The 13,539-nt window shown below is 65.0% G+C and overlaps 1 protein-coding gene across 5 annotated transcripts; it reads right to left on the bottom strand.

The window, feature by feature from the left end:
• Positions 1-27: 27 nt before the first annotated feature.
• POLRMT (RNA polymerase mitochondrial) lies at positions 28-12,890 on the bottom strand. Of its 5 annotated transcripts, none has more exons than XM_036100725.2 (21): positions 12,766-12,890; positions 12,135-12,233; positions 9,317-9,927; positions 6,891-7,021; positions 6,580-6,772; positions 5,720-5,872; positions 5,365-5,529; positions 5,115-5,285; positions 4,691-4,915; positions 3,744-4,532; positions 3,228-3,350; positions 2,837-2,959; positions 2,409-2,588; positions 2,116-2,202; positions 1,920-2,033; positions 1,790-1,842; positions 1,566-1,664; positions 768-840; positions 394-485; positions 232-302; positions 28-149 (listed from the first exon to the last, which is right to left on the bottom strand). In XM_036100725.2, exons 1-21 carry the CDS (start codon positions 12,851-12,853, stop codon positions 100-102), a joined length of 3,690 nt encoding a protein of 1,229 aa, XP_035956618.1. In that variant the 5' UTR covers positions 12,854-12,890; the 3' UTR covers positions 28-99. The 5 variants fall into 5 exon arrangements, 4 of the variants coding, with proteins under 4 accessions (XP_035956618.1, XP_035956619.1, XP_035956620.1 ...); XM_036100726.2 differs by having other exon boundaries at positions 5,720-5,869; XM_036100727.2 differs by lacking the exon at positions 4,691-4,915.
• Positions 12,891-13,539: the final 649 nt, after the last annotated feature.

Raw genomic sequence — 13,539 nt, 5'->3', positions numbered from 1 at the left:
CCGAGACCGGCGGAAGACGCTCGCTCCCACGGGTGGCAACAAAGCTTTATTTACGCTGCGGTACACACTGCCCGCCGCGCCTGGCTGGGGACCGCTGTGTCAGCTGAAGAAGTAAGTGGAGTGCTTCACCTGCTCCAGGTCGAAGGCCCCTGCGGAGCAGAGCAGACACCGTGGAGCAGGCCCGCGGCAGGACCCCCGCCCAGAGCCCACGCAGGCGGTCCCCACTCCCACCTGTCTTCGGCACGGACTTCAGCGTGTCCTGCAGCTTGCCAATCCACGCGTTCTTGGAGTGCTTGGGGGACCTGAAGCCGAGGGCAGGGTGGGGGTGAGGCCGAGCCGGGCAGGGAGGGGTGGTCCTGGCCGCAGGGGGGGTGGGGGTGGGGGGTACTTCACCTGGTGCCGGAACAGAATCGCTTCACCAGGAACCTGGACAGGTCGTGCAGGATGGGCTGGCTATGTAGGCGGACGAACTGCTCCCGGCACACCTGGGGGGGGGGGGCGGGGAGGGAGAGCTAGGCCCTGGGGGGGGGGCCGGGAGGGAGAGCTAGGCCCTGGGCGGGGGGCCCGGGAGGGAGAGCTAGGCCCTGGGGGGGGGGCCGGGGAGGGAGAGCTAGGCCCTGGGGGGGGGCGGGACTGGGCCTCCCAGGTCAGGCGGGGTCACCACCCCCTGCCCAACCCTGAACTGACGGGAGCCACAGGCAAGGGCCACGGGATCAAGGGTGCCTGCTGCCTTCTGGGGGGCGGGTGTGGGCGCAGGGTGGCAGCACCTGGTTCATGACCTCCACGTCGGCCGCGTGGGTCCAGAAGCAGTCGTGCACAGAGACAAAGGTCAGGCCTTTCCTGCCATCAGGGGAGGGTCTCCCGTGAAGGGGGGCTGCCCTTCGTGGTCCACTCCCCCCTCCTGCTCCTTCCCAACCCCCACCCGTGTGTCCCAGCCGCTGTGTGTCATGCTCAGCACATGGGTGGAAAATTCTCTTAGGAAGAAAGCTCTCTGTCCCATGTCATTCCCCCCACCCCGCCCCCAGTTGCTACAGCTGATATTGCTCCCCTCGCCCCCACTACAGGCCTCCTGCGCCCCACAGTGGGGGGACACAGACAGAACATGTCCCTGAACCCTGGCTTCTAACAGAACTATCCCTGCCCTACTGCCATGCCTAGGGGCCCCTGAGGGGCTCCGAACAGAAACCCAGACACCTATGCCCCCCGCCCAAGTTCTGTCAGAACTGGCCACGGGGTATGCTGCCGGCACTCCCTTCTCACTCAGAGCAACCACCCCTCCCTCCCCGGCCCAGCCAGCTGCTTCGCCACCACTCACACCTCACTGCCTCAGGGCCTTTGCACGTCACATGCTCGCATAGTCCTTTTCTGGGCAGCAGCTCCAACAACCCACATGGCTGGGGTCCTCACCTGCTGTAGGCCTCTGCCCTAGCCCCCTGACCCTGTCCGACCTGGCCTCCCAACCCGCCTTTGCCACTCTCTGGGTCCCCTGTGCATCCCCAACACCCTGAACAGGGCCTGCACGCAAGAGATGATGAACAGAGCTGGGTGGAGTGCGCCCCGCCCACCTGTAACAGTGCAGAGCTGTGAGCATCATATGCGAAGAGTCCAGCGAGTGGATGAAGTTGGGGGGGAAACCATTCTTCTGCTTCAGTGTGTTAGGCTTCCTGGGGAGGGGGAAGGACTCAGGTGCCTCCACCCTGGCCCGGCCTGGGGGCAGCCCCTGGTCCATATGCCCTCCCTCAGCCCAGGCATGACCCCCGCCTGGCCCAGCACCCCCACTGGCACTCACTGGCTGGTGTCCCCACTCTGGCTGAAGGTGAGGCTCTGGATCCCACCGCTGATCTGCAGGGTTGGGGTGGGGAGGGTCAGGAGTCCCACCAGGACACAGTGTGGGGGCGGTGGGGTGGGACCGCACGTACCAACACCTTGGAGTCCTGGTGGTAGGGTTGGATGATGGGGATGCCCAGGGGTGTGACCCACTCCACGGCCGAGCCCGTGTGGGCGATGAGCCGGGCGCTCTCGGTCAGCCAGTGCTGTGGACGCAGGGCACGGGGCTCAGGGCAGGGCCCGGTCAGGGGCAGCCTGCTGGGCCTGGGGAGGGGACAGGGGACGCACCTGGATGGCCCGGGTGCCCGAGAACATCTCCTGGAGGCTGTTGAACACCTGGCGCACCAGGTAGTGGGAGGCCTCCCACACGAACTCCTGCAGCGGCACAGGGTGGCAGTCAGAGCCAGGGCGGCCGCCCCTCCCCGTCCCCGCCCAGGGACCCAGAGGAGCAGCAGAACCTCCTTCCTCCTCGGGGTCCCTCACGGGCCCCCCAGCAGCCGATGGTCGGGGGAGGGGGCGCGGGCGGGGGGCCATCCCTCCCCCGTGGCGCAGGGAAACCCGGCGCACACGACGCCGTGCACCTGGGGGAAGTTGCTGAGCTCCCGCAGGCGCTTCTCGATCTGCAGGCGGCCCCCGTAGCGGGTGACCCCATACACCACAGTCATCACCGTCTGCTTGACCACCTTGCGGCTGATGAAGCCCTCGAGCACCTGGGCTACCCGCACGCCCCGTTCGGCGTCCTGCCTGCGGAACACCTCCACCTGGGCAGGCGCTGGGGGTCAGCGGGCAGGTGTGCAGAACCTCTGTCTCCCGCCCGGCCCAGCAGCCCCACCATGAGGACTCCCCAGTTCCCTCTTCTGACACCTCCCCCGGGAAGCCCACCCTGACTGCCCGGTCCCGTCGCGGAGGACAGAGCCCACGGGATCTGCAAATCTAGGCGTTCACAGGATGGAGACCCCGCGTGGGCTGAGAAGGAGAACAGGGGTTGGGGGGGAACCGCAGCGCCCACCTGTGCGGCCACCCCACTGTACACATCCTGTGGCAGGTCAGAGGGCAGCAGGTTGACGGAGGCGGCCCCCACACTGTCCCGGCCCAGGGCGGCATAGTGCTGCAGGCCGTTACAGGAGCCGTCCTGGGGAGGACGGGAGAGTGACCCCGGAGAACGAGCCACTGCTCCAGGATTCCCCAGTGCGCCGCTCACACCGCCAGTGCTGAGGTCAGGGAACGTGCCCGTACGAGATCACACCACAAGGTTGGCCGCACCCACTGGGGCTGGTCCCCACGCGGGCACACCGGCCCAACTCAAGGTGGGATCTGCAGGGACTATGTGCCCCCACCACGTCCGGCCCAGCTCCCCCCAGGGCCAGGCACACCCCACACCGGGGTCCCCAACAGCTCACCTGGTGAACTGGAAAGTGAGAGACATAAGCGGCAGGGTCAGGGGCGCGCACGGCCCGAGCAATCTCCATGCAGCAAGCCAGGGCCTGCCAGGGCTCATCCACCTCCATCCACCACTTCCGGCCCTGGGGGGGGGGGGGGTGGAGGCAGAGTGGGGCTCAGGCCAGCCTGGCTGGGGCCGGTACAGAGCGCCCCCAGGGATGGCGGGGTGGGTAGGGGCAACAGGAGCGATAGGCAGGCAGGGCGACGTGGGAGCAGCCCTGTGCAAGCAGCCCTGCGCGTGAGCCCCGGGCCCAGCCATGGGATGGGGAAGGGTCTGGAGGAAGGGCCGGCCTGGACTGGGAGGTGGCAGAGCCGTGGAGAAAAGGGGACAGAGAGGACGAGGCCAGGAGCCTGTGCCCAGGGTCAGACGGTGGGGGGCTGGGAGGGAGGGCCCCGGGTAGCCAGTGCAGGGCACAGGCTGGGGGAGACGGACAGGCGAGGCACCAGGGCACCACCGGTGCCCTCCACGCCCCTACCGTCATGGGCCGGTCGGCAGAGTCCAGGATGTCCTCCATCACCTCGTTGGCAAAGACCAGGCGGGCCTGCAGCGGCTCGTGTTTCTTGAGCCCAGTGAGGTTGACCAGGTGGATCTTGAGCCAGTCAAGGCCGTGGGGGCCAAGCGGACGGCCCTGGGCAAACTCCAGCAGGGCACGCGCCAGGTCGCTGCCCAGGTGGTTGAAGTGGGGCGGGCAGGGGTAGGTGCGGCCACGGAAGTCCATGTTGTGAGGCAGCCAGAAGACGCGGTGCCGGAGGTGCTGGGCCAGCGACAGACGGTACAGGGCGTCCGAGCGCAGGCTGTGCATCTCCCGCGCCACCTTCAGGCAGCGGGCCAGTTCCCGCCGCACCTTGGCCTTGTGGGCGGGTGAGGCGCCGGGCGGCAGGCGGCCCTCGGGCGGCCGGGGTGCCTCGGAGGGCGGGGCCGGCACCCCCAGGCGCGGGCAGCCCTTGGCGGTGAAGAGCTCCAGGACCAGGTCCAGCACGCGCCCGTTGACCCGCCAGGCGCAGTTGCCCAGCTGTGTGAGGGCGTCCAGGGCACCGTGCAGCTCGGCGGGCGGGCAGCTGTCCAGCAGGCGCTGGTGCTGCATGGTGCCCTCCAGCGAGCGCATGAGCTTGGTGGGGCTCAGCAGGAAGGCCCCCGTGTGCGGCGATGTCCAGGGCAGCGGCGGGCACAGCATGGGAACCTCGGCCGCGTCGAAGGTCAGCGTGCGCTCCGCGGCCGTCGCCAGCAGCTCCGTGAAGGCGGGGTGTGGCTTCAGGATCCCGATCTGGGGGTGGGGCAGGCAAACATGGCTCCAGGGGCCGGTCACCCCACAGGACACACAGCCAGTGGGCAGAGGACCCCACCGGGGCCCGGCGGTCCCCACACCACCCGGAGCCCCCAGCCTCATCTCTCAGGGGCCCGAGGCCTCCCGGAGCGGCCCACCTGGCGGAAGCTGCGGAAGGAGTACACGTGGTAGAGCACGGGGATGAGCGTGCGGGGGCCCTGCGGGGCGGCCACGCTGCCGGGCATCCGCACGGCCTCCACCAGCAACTCGGCAAGCTTCTTGCCCAGCTGCACCAGCACGGGCAAAGGCCAGGGCTGCTCGTGGGGGGCCTCAGGCGCCCCCAGCGCCTCCCAGTACTGCCGTGGCAGGTGGGGCGTCTCCACCTGGGGGTGGGAGTGTGGGTCAGGGGGGTCTGGGGGGCCTGGGCCCAGAGCCGACCACCCCCCACCACCCCGAGGGCGGGAGCCAGTCGCCAAGTGGCGGGCCCTGGGGGCGACGCCAGCTGCGCTCCAGGCCTGGGTCTCTGCCCCTGGAAACGCCCCCGCGCCCCCCGCCCGCAGGGCCCCTGACCCCAGGCCTCACCTGGGTGTCGGAGGCCAGCAGGTGCAGGTAGCGGTGGTAACGCTGCTGGAGCGCCCGCACCTGGCTGCTCAGCTGCTTCCTGTGCACCGTGTGCCGGTTGAAGACGCGCAGGCCCAGCTGCTGCGCCAGGGAGAGCAGCGACTCTCCCTGCGGGGGCAGCACCTGCAGGGTCTGGGGGCGGCACCGTGAGCCCCGGGCGCCCTGCCCCCCCGCGTGCCCCCCTCCCTCCCCCGCTGCCCCCACGCCCCACCTGCAGCAGCAGCTCGGCGAGCTCCTCCTCGGTGAGCACGCACAGGTACGGGAAGATGGTGGAGCGGCCGGCACGGGCGGCGCGGGCCTCGCTGGCCTTCAGCTCCTGCAGCCCCAAGCTCAGCGCCTGCACCCACTCGGCACGCAGCTGCTTCAGGGCGTTCCGCTGCGGGGCACGGGAGCAGGCGTCACCGCCACGCCCTCCAGGCCCTCGGGGCCGCCTCGCACCCTTCCTGCGGTGCCAGGGGGGCACACGGCCTACCCTGGCTCTGGGGAGGCAGACGACGGGGCCGCGGCAGCTGCCCGCCACCCCCCCCTCCCCCAGACCGGGGGTGTGATCCAGCCCCGTTCCTCACCGCCTGCAGGACCTCCTTGGTCAGCACCCGGGCCTTCTCCACGGATTCCACGGCCACGGTGGTGGCCATCTCCACGCCCAGCTGCTGCTGGAAGAGGCTCTGCAGCTTCTGCAGGGGCAGGTGCAGCTTCGGGTACGACACGGGGCCGCTCTGCTGGTGTGGACAGGCGGGCAGTGAAGCCCAGAGCCGCTGGTCCCCCTGCCCTTCCACAACCCACCCCACTGCCGGCCCCAGCAGGGCCACGCGTGAAAACCGCCCGTCCACGAGGCCGGCAGGACACGATGCAAAGCAGCCTGTGACAGCCACGCTGGTCCGAGTGCCCAGCACTAGCTGGCCTCACTGGGCAGGGGCCGGGACACCTGGGGAGACACGGCTCAAGTCCCTGCGTGTGTCTTTTCTCTTTAAACTTGGGACTGTGGGAACGTGTGACCCGTCCGAAAACAGATCACTTTAAACAGCCCAACCCGACACACGGAGAATCACGAACAGGTCCACATGGAGCAGGGTGACTCATGATCCCCAGAGTGGACGGAGCCCCTCTGCCCACCTGCAGCTCTAGGCTGCCTGGGCTCAGGGCACTGACCGCCAGCTCTGCCTGGAATTGTTCCTCCAGGTGGGAGACCAACACCAGCCCAGCCGTGGCACCTTTCTTTAGGGTCAGGGCCCCGCTGGGAGCCAAGACTTGCCAAGTCTGGCTTGTCTGGCCTCTGAGGAGCAGGGAGGGCGTCCCTAGGAGGCGGGTGGCGATGAGAGAAAGAAAAGGAAGGGCCGAGGCCTGGGAGACCCCACAAGGGCAGGGTGGTCCCAGCTCGTCCCCCACACAACACGGCCCCCGCCTGTGGGTGTCAGGGCATGCTCACCTTGGCGTAGATCTCCCTGAGCAGCGGTGAGGTGTTGATCTGGGGCGGGGGCCGTGGCGGCGGCGGCAGGCTGAAGGCGGGCTGGGCCTTGTGCACAGCCCTCAGGACCATGGCCTGTTCCTCCTGGCACAGTGGCATGCTGGTAAACAGCCCCTGCAGCTTCAGCCCGTCCCGGGCCATCTGGTCCAGACACCTGCAGGGGGCACACGGTGGGCGCAGACCCACCCAAGGGATGGGTCTCAGCGCCAGGTGGCCGTAGGGGCCTGGGGGAGGGGGTCCAGCCCCCAGCAAGGGCCAGGCGGCACACCCACCTCTGGATGGTGTTGCTATCCTGGTCCAGCCGTCCCATGCACTGCAGGGCGGCCGCATAGGACAACAGGTCTGGGGTGAGGCCAGCATCCTTCACCATGAAGAACACGTAAACCAGCTCTTTGAAGGAGCCCTGGGGAGACAAAGTTGGGGTGAGGGCCTGGGGGTGGCCGGCCCACCCCTCGAGACCTCTCTCTATGGCCAGCGAGTCAGGCAGGGAAAGGCTCGCTGGCCAGGACGTGACCGTGCGCCCCGGGGGCAGCGCGACATGCAGCGGCACCGCGGCGGGCTCGGGGGGAGGGCCTGGGCCCCGAGGGGAGCCGTGCTAGCACGAGTCCAGCCTCGCCCCAAGAGGCTCTCCGGCAGGATCGGCAGAGAACCCGCTCTGCGTCCGGCGGCTTTCCGGTCTCTCTTGGTCCGCCTGCTTGGGGCTCAGCACGTCCCCGCCTCACGCGGGCGCCGCGGCTCTCGGGCCAGCAGGTGCCGCCTTCCCGTCTCCGCTCACGCCTGAGAAGTGGCCGATTCCCTCGCACGCGCCGCGGTGTAGGCGCGCTGCCGCAGAGTCTCTCAAGAAAGCAGGGCTCCGGCGCTCCCCCACCCGCGGTCCTGCGGCCCTCATCTGAGGCCTGCTGTCACGGCAAGGACCACCGTGCCGGCAAGAGGGCTCTGGGGGGCTAGTCTCAACGACCCTGCACGGGCTGCCCTCCTCGTGGTCACCAGCCACGCGAGGTCGCTCCGTGGATGTTCAGCTCTACAGGGGGTCACACGCGGCTGGTGCACACAAAGTTCTACTGGACAGCGCCAGTCTCGAACGAGCACATCCATCCCACATGGACAGAATCTTGGTAACGCCAGCAACACGAAAACATGCACTTCTAAAGTTCACACGTTCTCTTGCCCTTATCCTAAACACAGATGATGGTCAAAGCCCTGAATTAGGTCCCTCAGTCTTCCCAAGAGTCGAGCAGCATTCCCTGCTCTACAGATGGGGAAACCGAGGCTCAGAGAGGCATGAGCAGTGCGGGCCACACAGTGGGCACATGGCAGAAACAGGACTCAAACGTGGGTCTGGGTGACAGCCAAGCCCCATCACACACGCGGGCCGCCCAGAAACAATGACTTGTGAAGCCAGTGATGGCCGTGAAGTCCGTACACAATACAGAAGAACGGGGCCTGGAGTGGGCTGACTAGTGACACCCCCAAATTCACATGTACCCAGACCCTCAGAACAGGGGCTCTACTGGGAAACAGGATCTTTGCTGACGTAACGAGTCAAGATGAGGCCATCTGCAGGAGAGTGTCTCATCGGTAAGGTGTCCGTGTGACCACGGAGGCAGATGCTGGAGGGACGCGGCCACAGGCCAAGGATGGCAGGCACCCCCGTGAGCTGGGAGAGGCAGGAAGGACCCCCCCAGAGCCTCCAGAGTGGGCGCGGCCCCGCCACACTTGGATCTGGGACTGAAAGGAAGTAAATCCCTAGCACTTGAAGCCACCCGATGTCTGTCATCTGCCGCAGGACCGCGGGAAGCTCACACGCGGGCTCCTGGCGGGAATGTCCCGCTGTAACAGGGATCTTTGCTGGGGGACCTGGAGGCCTTGTGACCTTGGATGGGAGAACAGGGCCCTTCTGTCTTCACTAACTCCCTAAATCTAGCACACCTCTCAGGGATGAGTGCAGACAAGAAACTGCCTGTGACAGCCACCCGTGCACATGGGGCATCTCTGTGTCACGTCACGTCACGTCACGTCACAGTCCAACGCAGACGTACAAGAGACGGTGGCTCCTGGGCCTGTCGCCCAGCCCGTGCGGGAGGTGCAGCACGGTCTCCACCACGAGCCCACCCTCCTGTGCCCACACCTAGGTCTTCACACAACCCTCTCCTTCGCAGGCCTGCGCGGTTCCTGCTGGCCCTGAAATAGGGCTGCAGGTGCAGGGAGCGAGGAGGCAGGGCAGTTGGCCCCTCACAAGCACACGTACGTAACACTGTCCTGAACAATCAGAAAAGGCGACACCGCAAGGGAAATTAAGAAAACTTGGAAAGACACGGGATGCAGCTAAAGCAGAGCCCAGAGGGAAGTTCGCGGCCACGAACGCCTGTGTTTAAGAAAGAAGGATCGTGACAAAAAACCTACACCTCAGGAAACTAAAGCATCGAAGTCACGGTGTCGAGTAAGGGGGGACGCCAGAAGGTAAGAAACCCCAGCCAAGCAGTCAGAAGGAGAAACGCTAAAACTTTAGCAGGATTTCTTCCTTCTTTCTTGGTTGTCTGCAAAATTTCCACTGAGGAACACATGTGATTTACGCTTGACAAGCCCGAGAGAATCGCTGAAACGGTAACAAGCAGCAAGACCAGGGCTGGCGCCTAAGCGCCACTCGGGCCTTGACTCCCGCCGGGCCGCCGCCCCCCGTCCCGGGGCCGCCGCTCACCTTGCGAGCCCAGCCGAGCATGATGGTGTTGTACATGGCCAGCGTGAGCCGCCGCTGCTGCCGGGACCGGCTGTGGAAGGTGACCAGCACGTGGTGGGCGAGAGGCAGGTGGCCCGTGAGCAGGCAGCACTCAAAGAAGGCCAGCAGCCTCTGCTGCTGGATCTCCCGCCGCACGGAGGCGCTCTCAGCCTTGGGGGCCGGCTCGGCCGCGGGGCTCGGCTTCCGCGGGGCCTCCTGCAGCAGCTGCGTCAGCTGCTCTTCCCAGTGGCCCCGGGGGGCCCCGTGCTCCCAGTGCTGCAGGCAGCTGGCCAGCTGGGCGTCCAGCAGGCGGGGCACCACCCGCAGCCTGTGCTCACAAGCCAGCTGCCGGGCTCGCACCTGCAGCTTCACCTCCAGCCGCTGTTTGCGCTTCTCCATCGCAAACTTCTCCTTGTCCAGTTTCTGGGCCCAGCGGCCACTGAGCTCAGTGGCAGCGTCCTCAGGCGCCGTCTGGGCCTTCCCGGGTGGCTGGAAGCCGCCAGATGCTGGCAGTCGTCGGGCCATGCCGACCCTCTTCACCGTTACCTCCGACACAGACTCGGCCTGCAGCTGCCGCACCCGCGCCTCAAGCACTGTGGGGGCAAAGGGCAAGGATGTCGGGGGGTCTCCAAGCCCCAATCTCCGCAGCCCCTCCTGGGCTGGTCTCACCAGCTCTTGAGCCTTCAGCTTTATGTATTTGATGACAACTCCCTCGTGTCCCCCGATTTTCAGGCACACACACCCTACCCACCTGCTCAGCACCCCCTGAGCCTCTCGAACTCAACTTCCCCAACAAGCTCCTGGTGTCCCTCCAAAACCTGCTCCTCCACGTCTGTCACTGGCAGTGCTGTCCTTGCAGGCGCTCAGCCGGAAACCCCAGGGTCGTCCAGGCCTCTCTCCCTCCACATCCAGTCTGTCAGTACACCCTCAGGGGCGTGCCTGCCTTCAAAATCTATCCAGGTGCCTGGATGCCCCCTGCCCTCACCACCTCCCACTCTCCCCCACATTGATCACTCCGGGCAGCCACAATGGCCTCAGGGCCTTTGCACACACTGTTCCTGATGGGTATGGGTATGGGCACAAGGTGACCCTGAGTTTTCTGCGGAGCCGTGGTTCTGTGGCTAGCCTTGCACCACGATGACTTTACAGATCATGGGGGTCCCCAGCAGATCAACACATGACCTTGTTCTGTCTCTCTGCTTGAAATGCCTTATTTCACATACATGTTGATTGATTAACACTGAACCCACAACCAACAACACTGTAACTCGCTCCTGCACAACCACAGATTTTCTCCAAAAGGCACCTCACAGCCTTCTTGGGCTTAGAACACTAGAAAGCACCACCACGCTTGGGGGCCATTTTAACAGCAAAATCACCAACAAAAGCACAAAAATGCAAAAAACTGGGCGCCTGGGTGGCTCAGTTTAGAGTCCAACTCTTGATTTCAGCTCAGGTCATGATCTCAGGGTCATGAGATCGAGCCCCGCCCGTGTTGTGGGGCTCTGTGCTCAGCACGGAGTCTGCTTGAGATCCTCTCTCTCCCTCTTCCCCGCCCCTCCCCGCCATTCCCACGCTCTCCCTCCAAAAAACAAATTCAGATTTAAATTAAAAACAACAGCGTGGCACTAAACATACCTCGGAAAGGACACTTGTTCACAGTATGCATGAAACAAGAGAACAGTGTGTCACCTGGTTCAACACCAGCTGGGGGGGGGGCATGTCCAACCACTCAAATGTCTGCCCCCTGCGTGTGTCTACAAGTAACTACTACAGTACCCGAGTACTGACTTCAGGGTCACGGAAACTTTGCAAATACGACTGCAGACCGACTGTACCTGCCCACGCCCCTCCCACTGGACTTGAGCTGACAGGAGAGCTGGCCTCGCACAGCAGGGGCTCAGCCAAGATTTGCTGAAATAAAGGGGAAAGACAGGGCGACCTTGGTCCCTGGAGTGCGCCAACACCCAGGACACGTGTTTTGGAATACACACGTCAAAGACCATACCCTGGAGCAGGGCTGTGGGCACAGGTTTTTCTCCCGGAGGTGGCAACATCAGAGCTGCCCTGGCGGCCACAGCTCCTTCTGGCTGAAAAGGCAGGCAAAGGCCACAGGGATCCGTGTCCTCAGCTGGGGCCGGCGGGGGGGGGGGGGGGGGTCTATTCTATGCGAGAGCAAACAGTTGGAGACTGGAGAGTGACATAATGCGATTCAGACTTCCAGAACCTTCTTTCAGTTGAATGGTAATAGTATCTGTGCTTTCCTTTAAAATAATTACGTGGTGGGTAAGACAGGAAAGGCTGCTGTTGAGGATGGTGGTACTTCGCTTCTGTATGTTTGGAATTTCCTGAAATAAAGTTCTCCTTTTTAGAGGCTACCCCACCTCACCCCTGGGTGCTGGAGGGGAAGCGGGACATGCTGGACATGGTCTGGAAGACACATGCCCCCACCTCCCTCTGGAGGTGCTAGGCCTGAGCTGTCCTTCCCCGGTTATGAAGATGGGAGGACCCCTCCTGCGCCCCTTCAGGTGCCCAAGCCCAGGCACATGGGTCAGCTCAGGGCTGGAATCCTGGCTCTGCATGAGCAGCTGCATGCAGCCCTGGCCCAGCCCCTGCAGCCTCAACTGTCTCACGTGGACAGCAGGAGCGCCTGCCGGGTTTGGGGAAGGGGGACACACCAACAGCCTCCTGCCATCATCCTCACGGGGCCATGTCAGTTACCCTGTTCGACAGCACGACATCCCGCAGGGGGCAGTGGGGAGAGGGCTTCAGGCGCCAAGCCCCGGGGGTCTGGACTCACCCTCCAGCAGCTCTGCGTGGCCCCAGTCCTTCCGGCGGTCTTGCTCACAAGGGTTGGCAGAGGAGCTCCTTCTGCGGCCCCAGACGCCACTGAGAGCCCCTGTGGGTGACAAAGGGAGGCTGCGGGAGGCAGAAGGAGGCCCGCCGCCCAGGCGGGTGGGAGGTCCGCAAATGAGCGGAAACAGCAGGATCCGGGGGCAAAAGAGCTCTACGCTCAGTGGAAACCGTCAGTGGTCACGGGCCTCACACTGGAAAGAAACCAAGAGGTCAAAGGTGAAGGGGACCTCAGAGCAAGGAAAATTTGGCTGTGGGACCGAAGATAACGGGTTACTCGAACTAAAGGTGTAGTGAGTTCAAAGGTCAAGGGCCCTAAATCTCAAATAAGGGTTCAGGGGACTCCAAAAGAAACCAGGACTCCAACGTCAAAGTGCTCTGCCGATCGCCGTCCGGAGACTGGCCCAAGGGCGAGTGAAAGCGGGGTCCAGTCAGTGGGTTCCCCAAAACCAGAACCCCATAGGGCAAGGGGCAAAGGTAGGGGGTGGCTGGATCTGACGGCCTAGAAGACGAAGGTCACGGCCGCGGGGAGAGGGGGCAGCGGCCGCGGCGTCTACCCCGGGCCTCCCCCGCGTTACCTTCCTCTGCCAGGGGGCCGAGCCGGCCCGCCGGCCAGAGGGCCCTCCGGAGACCGGACGCGCCGTGGCCCCAGCGCAGCGCCGACATGCCGCTCGCGCCCGCCGCGCAGCCCGCACTGCGCCTGCGCCGCCCGCACCTGCCGGGAGTTGTAGTTCCGCAGCCTACGGCGGCTTCGAAGGGACCTCGCGGCGGGAGGAGGCCACCGGAACCACAATTCCCAGAGAGCAGCGGGGCCCCGGAGGCTCGGAGGCATGCGCCGAAGGAGCCCTCTAATTGGTTCTTCCCTCTGTCAAGGAGGGGCGGGACAGAGCCGTTGCTTGGGTAACCCGCGTGACTCTGAGCCCTCTTTGGGAGGACGAGGAAGCCAAGTTTGTTTTTTTCATAAAGGAATGGTCGCCAAATAATTAGGACGACGTTCTGCAATTTAGCGATTCCTGTCTGCGATTTTCACCGCTCCAACGTTGACTTTGGGGCGGGAGCTATGTATCGCGGAGGAAGCCGAGGTCGGGAGATGTCGATCCCCAACATTAGGGAGACCGCCGTGCCCCCAAACCAGGGGCAGCTGGGCCGTCGCCTTTCCGGGACATCTCCCTCGGCCACGCCCTCCGGGCTCAGTTTCCCCAGTAGTCAGCTCTCAAGCTCCCAAGGACAGGAGCAGAGCGGGCGCCTAGAGCACACGAACCTACTGAATTGATTGGATGACGAATAGAATGAGATAATCCCCAGAGCCTGGAGGTTCCCAGCCCTGCCTGGCCTTCAGGGTGACCCCACTC

Source organism: Halichoerus grypus, chromosome 1 (genome assembly GCF_964656455.1).
Source record: "Halichoerus grypus chromosome 1, mHalGry1.hap1.1, whole genome shotgun sequence".
NCBI lineage: Eukaryota > Metazoa > Chordata > Mammalia > Carnivora > Phocidae > Halichoerus > Halichoerus grypus.
Note: the sequence above shows the minus strand (reverse complement) of the source record. Positions and strands in the feature narration are given on the sequence as shown.

Coding starts and splice junctions, on each gene's coding strand:
- POLRMT (XM_036100725.2), bottom strand. CDS start 12,853: ATGTCGGCGCTGCGCTGGGGCCACGGCGCGTCCGGTCTCCGGAGGGCC. Junction 9,928..12,134: donor CCACGCAGAGCTGCTGGAGG/GTGAGTCCAGAC, acceptor TTGCCCCCACAG/TGCTTGAGGCGCGGGTGCGG. Junction 841..1,565: donor ACAGCTCTGCACTGTTACAG/GTGGGCGGGGCG, acceptor CCCTGATGGCAG/GAAAGGCCTGACCTTTGTCT.